The 16,601-nt window shown below is 45.3% G+C and overlaps 1 protein-coding gene across 4 annotated transcripts in view; it reads right to left on the reverse strand.

Annotated features, from left to right (window-relative positions):
* Positions 1-16,359, reverse strand: part of AMN (amnion associated transmembrane protein) — a 62,783-nt gene extending 46,424 nt beyond the window's left edge. For 2 of the 4 annotated variants that reach the window (XM_074996464.1, XM_074996463.1), the window contains exons 1-3: positions 16,293-16,359; positions 7,657-7,775; positions 7,525-7,569 (exon numbers count right to left, since the gene is read on the reverse strand). In XM_074996464.1, coding sequence (XP_074852565.1) covers positions 7,525-7,569; positions 7,657-7,775; positions 16,293-16,335 — 207 coding nt within the window. In that variant the 5' untranslated portion in view covers positions 16,336-16,359. Of the gene's footprint in view, positions 1-7,524; positions 7,570-7,656; positions 7,776-16,144; positions 16,164-16,292 lie in introns of all 4 variants that reach the window. The other 2 variants (XM_074996467.1, XM_074996466.1) reach the window with 2 other exon arrangements.
* Between the last annotated feature and the right edge of the window lie 242 nt (positions 16,360-16,601).

The raw sequence follows: 16,601 nt of genomic DNA on the forward strand, positions 1-16,601 counted from the left end.
AAATAGTTGCTTTGTTTGCAAGACCTGCTGGGTAGCAGATGAAGCAGTGGTGTTTTGCCTCGTGTAAACAACTTGTTGTAAAGTCATGACTTTTGTTATCATCCAGTGTAGGAATTGTGGGATATCACCAATGCTTGAATTATTGTGGGGATACAAGGCAGTTATCACCACTGTGTAAAATGTGGATCACATAAGGCTCCCGTCAGCAGAGCGCTGAGGAGAGAAGTGTTACACTAGCTGCATAGGAGCTAGCCATAGAGGCATAAGTCTGGTCTGGCTAATTGTTCTTCCCCAGTTTTCAAAGACAGAACTAAAGCCCAGGCTAATGCACAGGTCTGTAGCTATTCTGGGATTATCCACCCTGACGGATACGGAGATGCTTGTGGCTAAGCCCGCAGCTGCAATCACACGGTTTTTGCCTAGAGCTGAAACTACAAAGCAGCAGGCAAGTGACCAGCAGGGGCAGCCGATGGAGAGCAACAGGCAAGCGGTTGGCAGCAGCAGCCAACAGAGAGCAACAGGAAAGTGGCTAGCGGGAGCAGCAGGCAAGCTGCCACCACCAGGTGATCCTGCTCCTGTATGGTAAGAGACTTCATGCTGATGTACCTGTGAACGGTGGGTTGGTGTGGACCAGACTGTGGAGAGTTGAGGTGGAGGTACTCTCTATAGCTGGGGACTTGACTCAGCCGACGCTGGGGACAGCACCTCACTTAATGGGGTTTTCCTTTCCTTTGTTTAGGAATACTGAATGGGTCGCTGTGTAAATTTATGTGAAGCTACTGTTATTAAACAAGCTGCTTCTGTCTCAGACTCTGTGCTTGTGCGAGGGGAAGAACTGCCTTTTCAGGCACACCAGCAGATAGGGTGAGATTGTCCCAGGTTACTGGGTGGAGGCTTCAGCCGGCTGGGTTGCATTATTGCTGGAATCCCCTCAGAACTGAACCTGGCTGCTCTGGAGGGTCACCTGTCACTAACAGAAGCCTTACACGTCTAATAACACAGGTGCTGGAGCTAAGCGTGCTGCAGCACACCCAGATTTGAAGTGGTTTTGAGTATATACAGGGTTTACAGTTTGGTTCAATGGCACCCAGCACCCCCACTAGAGAAATTATTCCAGAGCCTCTGTCTAGGTGCCCAATTCCCGTTGATTTTAAAAGAAGCTGTACACCTCAGCTCCTCCGGGAAATGTCCCCACACACCTACTCCTGCTTTAGGTGCTGTACTGATGTTGAACTGCTGCCCTCAGCACCCAAGTCCTGCTTGAAAATGGCTCCTAACTCACTTGGGTGCCTTTGAAAATTTTAGCCTTAGTCTGGACTGGGCGTGAGGCCCTAGAGCCAGGTTCTGATCCACTAATAACCCAAATCTGGCTTCTGTTCAAATGCCTAAACTGTAAAAGAAAGGGCCAAATTCTGCCAGGCACAGAGTGTTTCCATCTCTCAGCCCTGTCACTAAGGCCCAGCTTAGCACATTGGGAGCTGAAGGCACTCAGCACCTGGCTAGTGCAAGCAAGAACAGCCCATAGGACACCGAGTTCTGTGTACCTCCAGGCTGACAATGTAGAGGTGTTGTATGCGCTGAGACAAATTGCAACAGCAAGTGTTACAGCTCCTATTAAATTGCCACATGCAGTCAGGTTCTGGGGTTTGTTAAATCTGGGCTAGATCCAGGGCAGATTGGAGGAAATTTTGACTGGTGGCTTCTAGGAGTGACAGAACTGAGGACACTTCCAAAGAGATGCAGCTGGCTTTTGTACATAGATTATTTTTTAACCCCAAGAGCATAAAATAAGTTCCTGTCAAGATTCTAGCTGAATCAGAAAAGCACATTTTCTCTCCCTGTATCACAGCTTAATGTCACTGAAGAGCTGGCTAGAATATTGAGATACATTGATTCTTTAACAGCTCCAGAATTGGCTATCAAAAGAGAAATGATAACCACCTCATCCCATTTAGTCTTTCATATTGGGAATGCTGCAGTCAGGTCTCAATGCCCCAATATCAGAAAGATGTGGAGAAATTGATGGGAGTTCAGAAAGAGCACCAATCAAAACGCAAAAGGGGTTGATTTATGAGGAGAGATTTTTTAAAAAGCCAAATATCAAGCATTAGCCTGTATACTATGCAACCACAGGTATGGGGTAGGTTAGGGGCATGGCACGATAATTGTCTACAAAATATCTGAAAAGAGGTAGGACCAAGGAGAAACGTAAGATTATTTGAGGTGGGTACCAGTGTTCACTAGAAAAGGAGTGCTTGGGTGGCCACTCAGGAGAGATTCAAAGATGCCCAGAAGATTAGCAGAGCACCCATAGCAGGCAGCATGTTTCGGAGAATCGGAGAATTCTAGGGTTGGAATGGACCACAGGAAGTCATTTAGTCCAGCCCCCTGCCCAAAGCAGGATCAAGCCCAACTAAATCAGCCCAGCCATGACTATGTCAAACAGGGACTTCAAAACCTCTAGGGATGCAGATTCCACCACCTCTATTGGTAACACTTTCCAGTGCTTCACCACCCTCCTGGTGAAATAGTTTGTCCTAATATCTAACCTACTCCTCTCCTTCTGTAACTTCAGACCATTGCTCCTTGTTGTCCCATCCATCACTACTGAGAACAGCCTCTCTCCATCCTTTTTAGAGCCCCCTTTCAGGAAGTTGAAGGCTACTGTCAAATTGCCCCTCAGTCTTCTCTTCTGCAAACTAAATAAAACCAAATCTCCCAGCCCCTCCTCATAGGCCATGTGCTCCAGCCTCTTAATCATTTCGGTTGCCCTCCACTGGACACGTTCCAATGTGCCCAAATCCTTTCTATACTGGGGAGCCCGGAACTGGACATAATACGCCAGATACAGCCTCATCAGTGCTGAGTAGAGGGGAATAATAACTTCTCTAGATATGCTGGAAATGCTTCTCCTAATGCACCCTAATATGCCATTAGCCTTCTTGGCTACAAGGGCACACTGTTGACTCATATCCAGCCTCTCATCCTCTGTAATCCCCAGGTTCTTTTCTGCTGCACTGCTACTTAGCCAGTTGGTCCCCAGTGCGTAATAATGCTTGGGATTCTTCCATCCCATGTGCAGGATTCTGCACTTCTCCTTGTTGAACCTCATCAGATTTCTTTTGTCCCAATGCTCCAATTTGTCTCGGACAATCTAGGTCACCCTACTCTCAAATGTAGCTACCTGACCCCCTATCTATCCCCTCATCCAGGTCATTAATAAAGACGTTGAACTGTACTGGCCCAAGAACTGATCCTTGGGGCACTCCACTTGAGACTGACTGCCAACCAGACATCAAGCCATTGATCACTACCCCTTGGGCCCACCTGTCAAGCCAGCTTTCTATCCATCTTACAGTCCATATATCCAATCCACACTTCCTTAACTTATGGGCAAGAATGTTATGGGAGGCTGTATCAAAAGCTTTGCTAAAGGCAAAGTATATTACATCCATTGATTTCCCTTTGTCCACAGAGCCAGTTACCTCATCATAGTTTCTAAAGATGGCGCACATCTGCACCTGCCTTGGTGCCCATAGCAAAATTTATTCTGCACAAAAGTGGAGGGAACATTCGTGGGTATAAGTAGAACTAGTAGGATGGAAGGAAGAAAAGGAAAATGACAAATGAAGATGTGGAAAGCTTGCAGAGAGAAGATCTCTAAGATCCAGACCCTCGGACCCTGGAATTTAGGTGCCTAATCCCCACGGAAATCTATCAAATCAATAGAAGCTGAAGTCCCTTATCTGGATTTCACACTTTGACTTTACAGGATGTGATGGCCAATTCTTTGGCCAAAGGCTGGGTAGCATCTCCATGCAGACTCAAAAGCTTAACATAGTCCTGTTGACATGTGTGATTAATTTCACTGTAGCCTTGAGGCTATAGTCTAAAAAGGCACATTTCTGCTTTTCTCTCCCAGCCTGACAACCAATTTTTCTGATGAGCCAATAGCAAAATTTCATGTCATCCCCAGATACAAGGAGGTAGAGCAATTCCTTCATTTTTAAAAATCCCGGACCTTGGCATCGTCTTTACCATCTGATGACAGAGAACAGACTTTCCACTCCCTACCCCCTGCTCCACCATCAGGCCCACAAGGCAAAATTCAGAGGCAATTGTTCCAATTTGGGTCCATTTTACAAAAGGGACCTAAGCAGAGGGCTTTGGATTTAGCTGAGGATCCAAATTTCCTTGAAGATTGAGGCTTCCTTCCGGGTTCATATCTCACACCACTCCTATAAAACAGATTCTAAGGCTAAATGACTTCTGCACATTCCCATTCATCAGAAACCTGTATCTGCTAAATCTGAGGAGGCTCAGAGCCCGTAATTAGACAGAAAATCCCCCAGAGCATGGCAAGAATGAAAACTTCAGCAGCAGCTGACACCAGGCGCATCCTCTAGTGTGTAAACTAAGGGAGGGAGGAGAAGATGTGAGAGCCAGGCTGGGACTCAGGCTCTGACATCACAGCAGCAAAGCTAACCACTAGTTAAAGGCCTCATTCTGGGAGAGTACAGCATCCTAAACTCCCATTGTCTTCCATGGGCCGTTGCAAGAGTTCAGCATGTTGCCGGATCAAGCCTTCTAAGATTTATATTGATAAAGATGCAGTAGACACATTGGATAAGCTGCTGTGCCAGGGAGATGTGATATATTTAACCACTCTAAATCCTCACCACCTACCGCCTACGCGTGGCAAGGGACAAGCCTCCCTCTTCAACATGAACTAGTTACTGAGGATCATACCAGCCTATTAATTTTTAAGCACTACTGCAGCATTGATTTCAAATGGCAAGTTCTGCTTTAAAAAAAAATCATAGCACAATGTGATACTTAGTTCAGTAGCCTGGCAAGGATATAGTTCTTCAGCCTGCTTTAATAACTTGACCTCTCCTGTAAAATTCCTATAGGTCAATGTCCCCCAATAACTGTTCAGGTAATGTCAGAGTTCCCATTCCTTTACAGATGTATTTATTTGTATTAAGATTTTATTATATAAGTCCACGCTTTGTTCAGGAATAATGACCTGTCTCACGGTTTTTTTAATGTTAGTTGCTCGGCATGTTTTTGAAAGGTGAATGTCATAATGAATAATGAATTCTTTGCAGTTATGCACCTTCTACAGTGGATTGCAAAGTACTGTATAAATATTATCCATTAACCTGTAAACAAAATAAAATCTACTGAACTGATACTTTGGACTTAGGGTTTTTTTGAGTGAATTTCACATCATTTAACAATTACATTTGTAACATATTTCATATGCACATTTAAAAATTACATATTTTATAGATTATTTAAAAAGATAATTCCTCCAACCATAGAAGAGTAGAAGAGTTAAAAGTGGAACTCTGTTATTAAAGCACCAAATCTATCATTAGTTTAGGCAGTTTATACAAATTATAGTCCATAAATTTATAGGCCCATTTCAGTAAAGTGACAAAAAAAAAAAAAAAGGAAAGGGGACAAGAGCAGGTTTCAAACTACTTATGGCAGCTAAGAAAAATGACAAACACAATTCTGCCACAACTAGATCACGTATGGATGAAAAATCAGACTGTGGATGTTCAGATCATAGGCCCATTAGAATGGCCAAAAACAGAGTCAGTTTTAATGGGTATTAGGATAACTAGAAAAATCAGGTTGCCATGGCAACCTCAGTTGCCATTTCCATGAGCAAATGTTCTTTGCACAGAAATCAAGACAGGCTGACTTTGGTGTGACAAAGTTGTTGTAAACAGGAACATCTGGCTGCCTGCCAGGGTAGTGCATACAACACACAATTTGCTTGAAATTCCCAGTCCCCCATTAATGATTTTAATGAATGGAAAGTGCCGGCAGAGCTCATACTCTGCCTTACACCCCTGGCTGACATCCTGATGAGCCCCTCATTGACGTGAAATAAGAATTGGGAAAGAATAAGAAATCGGAAATAATTGGGAACACCCTACCCAATAAATGCCAGATTGCTCTCCACCACCTATCTCTGTCCTGTCAGTTTTTAAATGGTGCTCAGATATGATGGGGGAACTTGGAACTACCTTAGATTGGGTGGGCAGTTAGCCAGGACAGCAAAGGCACACTCTGCCCCTGAGGATACAGTTCTTCCACCACACTCCTCACGGTGGCCTGATCCAGTCAAGCACTGCAGTGCCTGTTTACCTCTGCACGCAGGGAGACCCATGGAAGTCAGTGATGAGACAGACAGAGAGCACTGACTCAACTGATAGAGCTTCTGCCTCTTCCTTCAGCAAGGCTAGTCAACAGTTAATTGATTTTTCTGGCACCATACAGAGGCTCTCGGATTGGTTCGAGGACTGTCTGCCACTTGGTGGCTTTTCATTAAGAGGCAGAATATTATGGCTCCTAAAGAGCCCTGGTGAACAGCAATTTACTATTGGTAATTGTATTCTGTCAATAGGACTTTCTGCCTTGGGACCATCTTAGCTTTCCTTTTGTTGCACCTGATCCCATGACAACCCCTTGCTCTTCAAACATTCTCCCAACAGGGTTAATCCAGCATGGAGCTGAAGTGGAAGATGAAGGAGCTCAGCACTCGACCTTATGTATTCACTTTCTCAGACTGCTGTACGAACACTGGGTAATGGGCTGGTTCCTGCCCTCGGCCCCAGAGCCACTTTCAGTGCTTTTGTCTGCGCTCCCTACAAGTTAGCTCTATCTTCCTGGGATGTGGATGCCCAGAACTTAACATAATTTCAAGTTGCAACCTCACCACAGTGGAGCCCTTGGCCTTTGAGCCGTGACCTGATCTTCCCTACGTATGCCAACACAGTGTTACACTGGACGGACTTCTTTCCAAAAGCCTCCCCTCCCACCAGTTCTGGTACCACCCCCCGTGACCCATACTAATATGTCTGTAGTCTCAGAGGGGTAACCATATTAGTCTGTAGCTTCACGAAAGCCAGCAGTTCTGTAACACCTTAAAGACTAAAGCTCATTGCCTAATAAATACATTTGTTAGTGTTTAAGGTGCTGCAGGACTCTTTGTTTTCGACTAATATGTCTGGTTAGCCTGTGGGGAGACTCTTCTCTGTGGTACAGGTCAGAACCACCGTCTTGCTCACTTGGAAACAAGAAGAGTGGCATTTGCTCAGCTTAGACAATGAATGGCTTCCTCAGAGGACAGTTCCAATACGGTTCCACAAAACCACCACTACAGGACTGTCCCGTAATGCCCTGCCCACCTCGCCTTCACAGCAAACCTCTGACTGCTTGTGCAAACACACCTGTGCCACCCAGCTTATCAGACAAGACACCAGATGCCCTAAACTGCAGTTGTCCTTGTGTCATTTGGCTGGTCGTGCCCCTTATTTTTGACAGCATTCATCCCCACTATATTTGGTGTTCTAGTAGACGTCCTTTCCCGTGCTCTTTTTTTTTTGTAAAAAGCCAGCACCCTGTTCCCACCCCCCACCCCAGCCAATCCCGTGGCTGGGGCTGACAAGGTGCTGGTAATCAGTACTGGCAAGTACCGGCACAAACAAATTACTGGGTCCTTACCATGTCTGACAGAGAGTGAGTTGACTGGACAAAGATGGAGATCACCTGCAAGAAATGCAGAAAAAGCTGACAGAATGTTCCTTAAGTGGGTAGAGATTGGCCCCAATGAATGCTAGTCTGAAAATCAAATACCTCGTTACTCTTGAAAAGAACCACATCATGAGCACACGGGATTTGGCCTTTATCCCAATTGGAAGCATTTTCAAAATTGGTGTTCGGAATCCATTGTTTGTACACAGCAACTGAGGAAGCTAGGAACAGCAAAGAAAGAAATGGAATTCAATACTATTCTATTGCTACACGGCCATTTCCAGGCCCACTGTGGGCCAGACAGTGTGTATGCTACTGTAGCTCAGTTGAGGTCAATCAAGCTACAAGAACTGATACCAACTGAGGATCTGTGGAATCCCCAAACTGCTCACAGAATTAGTTAATACGTGACACAAAGGCAAACAACAAACTGCAAATAAATGAGAGGCCAGCATCTACGATTGCCACCAGAGGACCCATGTCAGCTGTTCCTCAGATCTCATGAGGCAAAATGCCAATCAACTTAATGATTTTGCCCTTGATTTTGCAACCAGCACACTGCTGGTATGGGAGCCAACTTCTGAGCAGCACCTCAGGACTGCCAACCCAAAGCATTCAAAACACCATGAATCCTGCCCTTCCCCCTCTCAACCCCAGAGAGTTTGGCTTTAAAATAATCAGCTTGGAATAACACCACATGCTGGATTCTTTTTATCTGACTCCTGGCTTCTGAGTCTATGCAGGCCCTGTTTGCAAGCTTTTGTCCACAGCTGGGAGGACTTGACCCACCCCCCCCCCTTTTTTTTTTTTAAATAAGCCAAAATTCTAAATTAATTATCATGACTCCAGGAGCTTAAGAAAAAACACTTCAAAATGTCAGGCTCATGACGAAATCATGGGAGTTGGCAACACTGATTCCTGCCCTGCTGAGCATTTTCCTTTCACCTCATTGGTCAATCAGACCTATGCTTCCCCTCCTTCCTCTTACCTATCTCTGCAGTCACGTTATGTCTGTTCCCTGAAGGAAATAGGAGTATAATTTGGACAAGGCGGCTGAGGAACCGCTGAGCAGGCTGAGACAGAGTGTAGAGTAAGTGCAGAAGAACATGGAAAAAAATGCAGATGCTGTTAACCAAGAAGAGGGAGGAGGGTCTGGTCTACCTACAGCTCTTGTACCAGAACAGTTGTACAAACAACAAGCAGTCCTGTAGCACTTCAAAGACTAAAAGATGTATTTATTAGGTGATGTGGAGCTGTAAAAATGTGCATGAAAATTAGAAAATTAAGCAGATTTAACTCTGCCCCTCAAGGATATGAAAAATCCGAACCCTGAGCGGGGTTTTTAAGCCAACCCATGTCCCCTTGTTGACTGTGCTAGGTCACTGGAAGACTTCTTCTGTCAACCTCACTGCCACTTCCTGGGGAGGCGGAGTGCCTATGCGAGCAGGAGAACACTTTCAGTCAGCATAGCTAGTGTCTATACCAGCGGAGGGCAAGCTGCAGCTGGAGGGCCACATTCAACCCATTGTGTCCCACCAGACAATAATTTGCCATTGCCCACGCGCAGTAGTTTTTTATTTTCCCACCCAGTGTTACAGGAGTGACAAGCACTCGAAGCAAGGGCACATGAAGTGAGGGGCCCGCTGACTGCATACAACGTTGTGAGAGCCATGGGGGCCTCCTGGAGCCAATCAAAGGGCTGCTGTGGTTCAGTTGGTACACCCTGCGAATTCTAGATACGCAAGCGCAATTTACAAAAACTACCCTCGCCTGAGAGACTGTCTTGGGTATGACAATCTTGTGGCCCACGGAGATGAAGGAGAGCCACTCACACAGCCCACTCACTAGCCCAAGTTGCCCCTCACTGGTCTACACTGAAGTGGTCAGAGCTGCAGCAGTGCGATATATGTACACAATCCTTATCCCTCAGCCCATCCAGTAATAGCTATCGTGCTGCAGACAGAATACCTTCATACCTCTATATTTTATTATTTATAAGGTAAGAGACAACAAAGAGATGCAAACAAACCACAGAGTACAAATCAGCAGGAGAGCTAATACAGCGCAAATTTTTTTTTTTTATAGTCAAGGCCTAATTGAGCAACTGGATCCGATGGTGACTCAAGGACTCGTGAACAATCAATACCATCTGAAGTGGCTGTCAAAATGCCACAGTAAAAAATGAGGAAGGTGGCCCAATTATTCAATGTGGGTAAACTACCTGACAAATGTAACGCTTTTGTTTCTTTTATGAACTGACTCTTCTGCGGATGCTTTTGTGATTCCTTCACAGGGTTGCTGTATCTGTGTTGGTCCCAAAATATTAGACAAGGCTGGGGAAGTAATAGACTTTATTGGACCTACTTCTGTTTGCTGAGTGCAGCCTGGATTGGTGATTTCTAAATATTTGCCAAATAATGCATCTGAACCAGCCTCAGTCTGTGGTTTGTTTACAGACTGCTCGTTCAGACTCTTCACTCAAGGCACCTGGTCTCAGAGAGGGAGCCTTGTTAGGCTATAACTTCTCAAATAACAAGCAGTCCTGTGGCACCGGAGAGACTAACATATTGGTTTTATTCCTTGATTGGATAAATGAAACTTCTCATTCACAAGAAAAACAAACATTTGTCTCTCCACATCAGTCCCCCGACTCGAATGGGGCTATTAGGAAGAATAGCCAGTCCTTAACACTTGCAGAAACACAAAGCCCTTTGCACTAATGATTGTTCATAGCAAATTACAAAAGGAGCATCACTGTGGCTGCACCTGGTGGCTGTTGGGAATATGAACCGATGTTTATAAACACCAGTTCTGCAGTATTCATCCAGTTCGCCTGAGTGCTGATTCATCTACGCTCAGCCTGCTTCCTTCTGTGCCAATAGATCTAAAGAGACTTATCTGAGTCTCAGATCATCATTCTGCCTGTACATGCCAGAGATGGAATTTTCTGCACTGGAGCAAAAAAGCGTCACCACTTGCTCCTGCGTGTGTGTCTTAGCAATGTCAAAAGCCCCTCTGCCCTGTGTTCAGCAAGCACAGGGGACATTTTCAACGCTGCAATTAACGGTTAGCTGTGGGTCACCGAAGGCTCAGAAAGAAGTAATGTCTGTGCATGTACAAGGCCTCCAGGCAGTACTACCAGTGATCAGTGTTAAAATTACTTATTACGTTCTGTCAGGATTAGGGCCCGTTGTAATAGGCACTGTACAATTACAAGGATAGTCCCTGCCCCACAGTCTGGATTTAACAACATGGAAGAGGTGAGTAAATAAACAAGCCAGATCGAGGGTAGGGGGTGAGGCCAGGGTAAGAGAAGTGGGACATGTGCTGGCCACAGAGGACAAAATAGTCACAGGCAGCCACCAGCCAAAGCAGATGAAAAATGAAGTTTGTCTTATCAGACCCACTGATGAAGGGGGGAGTGGGGGCAGTTGTATAGGGGCCTAGCATCTCAACGGAGCCCAGAGCTCTGGCTGTTGTTTCTGCTATGTTGGCAGTGGTTCACGGCCAGGGCTCTGTCCCCCTTTGAAATGCCACAGCAGCACTGCTCTGCTGAGCCACGCAGCTGGGAGGGCAGGTGAGGGGGCCCAGAGCTGCAATTCCAGCAGCACTAAGGGCCGACTGCCCTAGGCTCCTCCCTTGGCCCCACCCTTTCCAGGGGGGCAGAGCCTCTCCCTCCATTCCCTACCTTGCCTTGGAGCCTGTGGGACCCACTGCTCAGATGTGGACATAAATGGGTTCACATAGTAGTTCAGATTGGCCCTCTCTTTGTATCTCTATTGTCAGGTTCTACCTGACTGACCATACCGCATCTGTGACTCAGAGCACTGAACTGGCTTCATCCTTTGCAGGGGGATCGTGTCACATTGTCAGATCCTACAGGAATTTTGTGTGTTGCTGACATTTTCCGTAGCCCTCTTTCATCCACCTCCTTAACCCCTCCCATATTTCTAAACATGCCCTCTCTGCTATAGACACCGGCACACACATTTGCTCAGATCAGTATAACCCTTCAGCCACCCAGCAGAAGTCAATAGAGCAGTAATGTGGACATCTCACTCCATCTCTGTCACTCCATCTCTTGTGGACTGGTAGGATGAGTTGAAGGGATGATGGTTCAAAGTCAGGCTCCTAGCCTGCCCAACCAACCAATAGGGACCTTTTAAATAACAACCATGACGCATGTTTAGAAAGTGAGTATCCCTCTTCGGAAATTAGCATGATGAAACGGGAGCATCTGTCATCGTAGCAGTTACAAGACAGTTTCCACTCCCATCTCCTGGTTTTGCACAACATTTTTTAAACATTGTCTTTGGCACTAACATTTACCAGGCTTGGTCTCAAATCACATAAGTTACTGGACAGTAAAAAAGAAGAAGAAGAAAGCACTCTCCTCGTGGTTAAAATTTCAACGGCATTTTTAACCAGGAAAGATAAAATGTGCCATTTCTCACTTTGTGAGGTGAGGTAGGGGTGTTAAAATGAATGTTACGAATGATGGAGAAAAGACTCTTTAAAAATGCTGAGGATCTGCTGAGATTTTAGCAGCCCCGAATGATCTCTTTAGTAGCAAAATTATGCATTTTCTTTGTTTGGTCTGGCCAGGCTGCCACTGAGACAATCATTGCATATGGCCATATGCAGTCTAGGAAAAAGGTGCATTTTTATAACGTGCACCAAAAAAGCAGCAACATGCAGACAGAGCAGCTGTCACTTTACCATATGTTAACTGGTGGAGGTTGAACCCTTAGTGGGGAAGGTCAGGAAGCCAAGTTAGGGGCTGATGGTTCCTAAGTGCTGCCTCCAACAGCAACATGTTAAAACAACACCTGCTGCCTAGCGAACACAAGCCCTTCCAGTGAGGTTGTGCTGCACTTACCAAAGCACAAAGCAAAGGAGAACCATCGACCGATCCCTCGCTTTTCCTTGAACGTTGGGAGCTGAAGACCATAGCAAACTCTGCTCCAAAATCTCTAGTGCCTTCTTCACATGCTTTTTTTTTTTTTTTGATGACCCAGGGGCCCCCAAGGACCAACTGGCAAAGGATTCACTGTTCATTACAACTGCCGTCTCAAACCTGGGAAACCCACTTTACCTAATCTTTGACTCTCATGGTATCTCTCCGGAAAGGGCAGCATTTGAGAGCTCTGCTGACAATGTGTAACTTCCTAGTTCTCATAATCATTGTGAGGTGTGCGCGCACGGGTGAAGGAAGAGGAATTACATACTATAGTCTTGGAATACAAGCTAGTCACCATGGAATCCTGCTTCTTGGTGATGGGCCATTCTAGCGGAAAGGATTTATCACCCCTCTCTGGTGAGCTGCTGTTACAATGCAATGTTCAGTTGTCCGCCCTCGTCCAGCCTACGACAGTCACTGGAATGCCTTTAGAGACAGCGGCCAACAATGGAAAGAACTTGAAGATTAAAAAGGAACATTGCAAGAGCCAGTGAATAGAGACAACCAACTAATTCAGCATATCCCAGGGAGGAGGGGAAGAAAATGTGTCCATTCACAGAGGGGGCATACTGTGGAACAGAAGTGTTCCACGAATCTTTGGATCCTGGTCCCCAGGAAGCCAGCCAGCTCTGTAGCAGACAACTTCTGGAGGGGCCTACTTTATTAGACAGGAGAGAGAATGATTAATAAATGGAGCATGTGTTAAGATTGTGTTTTGTACTGTAACACTTAAGATGTACAACAAGAAGTCTTGTGGCACCTTATAGAGTAACAGATGGAGAGAGAAATCTCTGAGCTGCAATTTATTTGCAAATTTGACTCCATTAACCATGGATTAAACAGAGACTGGGAGTGGCTCGCAGCTTACAAAGGCAGTTTCTCTGCTCGGGGTGCTAATGTCTCCTCATCAGACTCTGACAAAGGCTCACACCCCTTGTCTGATCTGACTTATTTTTTCCTCTTTTGATAATTACTGTTGATACTAGGCCATTTCCACCTTGCCGAATAGACCTTGTCAGCTCTGGCCCTCCCTCTTACTGGGACCCCATCCTTTAAATACCCCTCTGAAACCACCCCCCCCACCCACTCATGCATCTGATGAAGCGGGTCTTTGCCCACAAAAGCTTATGCTCCAAAATATCTTTTAGTCTATAAGGTGCCACAGGACTTCTTGTTGTTCCCAAAGCTACAGACTAACATGGCTACCTCTCTGATACTTAGGAGGCAGATGTTCAGGCCTGTCTATAAAGGCCTACACTCTAAGAATTTAGGTGTATTCTTACCATTTCACTAATTACAGGGATATAAAAACAAAGTCGCAGTCAATCTGCATGATAGTCTGAGGCTTTGTTCTTATGCTAAAGCTTTTGGCTAAATAGCAGGGGCAGCCATAAGCTGGGAAACACACAGTGACAGCCTGACACATCCCAAACCAGTCACATTGAAATCAGGCAATTGTGGGCTGTTCCAAAGGCGATCCAATCTGTTGCGGCCACATAAAGAGAAAAGCCTAGAAGATGTAAAGAAAACTTAGGCTGGTAACATTCTGTCTGACAAGGACCCACTTACCAATAGGTGGGACTGTGAAATCCTCAGATCTTTATTGCCTTGTCGTTACTGGCTCCACTTCTCCCTTGTTTATCTGAATGGCTTCAGTCTGGTTCTTTGTTTCCATCTGCTGTATAATTAATTTTGCTGGGTGTACACCAACCAAAGTGGTGGAATAAAATTGGCTCACCAAGCCCAGATCCTCTGCTCACTCCCCCCCTCCAACTCCCCATTAACCAGTTTTTACCTTAAATCGCTGCTCAGGTTACAATATGTTAGGAGTGGTTTGTTAAATTTCAGTAGAATGACTGCTTAAAGTATACCTGAAAATATTACTGTGTGCACTGGGGCAAACAGGAAGTAAGGGGGAGGTTGAGGCAAAAAGAAAGGAAACTGGATTCATGCTTGCTGGTAGCTTACCCCCAACAAACATTGCATTGTTTGTGTCTCCGGACTTCGGGTATTTCTGTTCTGTACATACAAGAAAGACCAGGGAAGTGGGAGGGTGAAGAGATACGTCCTCTAACATTAACCATCCCCCAGCCCCTGATCTAGCTCTCATTCTTAAGGGACCCTCTATTCTTTCTTAATCTTTCTTTTATCGTTAAGTGCTCCTAAGTGCAGTATTATTTTATCCAGGTGCAGTGATTTAAGGTAAAAACTGGTTAACTGGGGTGCAGCGGATCTGGGATTTCTATGCCAGTGTGAGAGCCAGGGTATGACCGGGGAATGCTTCGCAAGGACGCAGGTGTTGAGGTGTACCTTTGTTAACCTGAAGGACAAAGACAGGGCTGGCAAATCCCAGAGGGGTGGGTCTAAGTAGCTGACAGGCTGACGCTGTTAAGCACAAGCTTGAGTCCCTCATGCTGTGGTTAAGAGGTAACAAGGTGACTCACGGTCTCAGGTACCCCACAAAAAAAACAATCAGTCCTGTAGCACTTTACAGACTAACAAACTCATTTATTAGGTGAAGAGCTTTTGTGGGGCAGACCCACTTCTTCAGATCTGGAAATAGTATCCTAAGAACATTAAAATGAAAATGTTTCTGCCCTTTACATGGTGCTGCATCATAAATGGCTATGTAAATAAATAAATGGCAACCCAGGCTTGCAGCAAAGGGTTTGCAGCCGCATCATAACGCCAGTACTGCGGAGTATTCACTCCCCCTTCACTGCAGTGTGATTTCCAGCCCCAACCTGGGACTTCCAATGCTTACAATACGGAGGCCTAGGCCCAGCAAGGTGCAGCCACACATAGTCTAACTGAAGTAAAAAAGCTGAGTCTGATTTAAGGCTATGAAGTTGCCTTTAATTAGGCAAAATGTGCATCCACGTCAAGGCCCCTTCACACTGCCAGAGCAGTGAAATGAAAATCAGGCCCAATAGAATAAACCCTCAAGTTTTAAATTGGCCATATTGACAAACTTACTGCACTAAAACCTAAACACATGCAACTTTAAAAAAAAAAAACCCTCCAAAATTAAATACAAAATCCTTTCACTCCGATGCAACAGTGACAAGGTTAAAATCCCCAAGGGTCCAGAAAAGGAAAGGTTAACGTTCCAGCAGAATGCATAAGGTGAGTTCACTGCACAAATGTAGTAAGTTCTATGCCTGTTTTGCTGGATATGTGTAGCTTACCGTATAAAATGTACAACACCCCAGTATGGTAAAATATACATGCGTAGCCTCAGCTGGGGTAAGCTAGCATAGTTTCCTTGCTTTCCTCGCAAGGCTGAATTACACCAACTCTGGATCTGACTCCCAAGTTGTGCAATGCAGCCAAGTGAACCTAACTCTTGCAGCCTCAGCACATGCCATTCTTGATTTTAACTGTGAACCACAGCATTGCATTAATGCACTTTTTGCCTCTCTATACATCACTTGACTGTTTAATCAGTCCTCTCACTGAGGAATCATGGGCTCTGAATGTTAAATACATATGCATATTCAACAGAAGATGGCTCTTCAGAGCATAGCTATAGTCTTTAAAAAAGAAAAGAAAAGAAAAGAAAAGAAAAAAGGAGTCAAGCAACCCAAGCAGCAGAGGCATAGTGAACAAGCGATGCAAATCACTACCCACCTGCTCATTCTTTGTCCATCTGGAAATGAAATTTTCCACTTGCATTAGAAATACATCACCACATGGAGAATCCATGGCACATTATTACCTAAAGCCTGAAATGGAAAAAAGCCCACATTCCCCCAACACTTCCTGTCCCATTACTCACCAAGGAGCTGCACTGAGCACAGGAGGAAAAACAGATCCTTCATTGCGCCGTCCACTGCGAATATATTCCTTCCCAGCCCTCTAATGAACTTTGGACTAGCCAGGGTCACATGATGCTTCAGACACTTGAGAATCTGCAGGGGAGCACAAGACTGGTGAACTATTAAGTTTTGGGCTACAGCTCATTTACAGAGACCTGCCATGTCTCAAAGATCAGGTTATTTTTAACCTCTCCAGGGAGTTCCCAATTCTTTTTCCGCAGGTTTGCCTTAACCTGCATGGAGCATGATGTAGTAGTGGAAGCAGGAAT

Source organism: Carettochelys insculpta, chromosome 6 (assembly GCF_033958435.1).
Source record: "Carettochelys insculpta isolate YL-2023 chromosome 6, ASM3395843v1, whole genome shotgun sequence".
Classification (NCBI taxonomy): Eukaryota; Metazoa; Chordata; order Testudines; family Carettochelyidae; genus Carettochelys; species Carettochelys insculpta.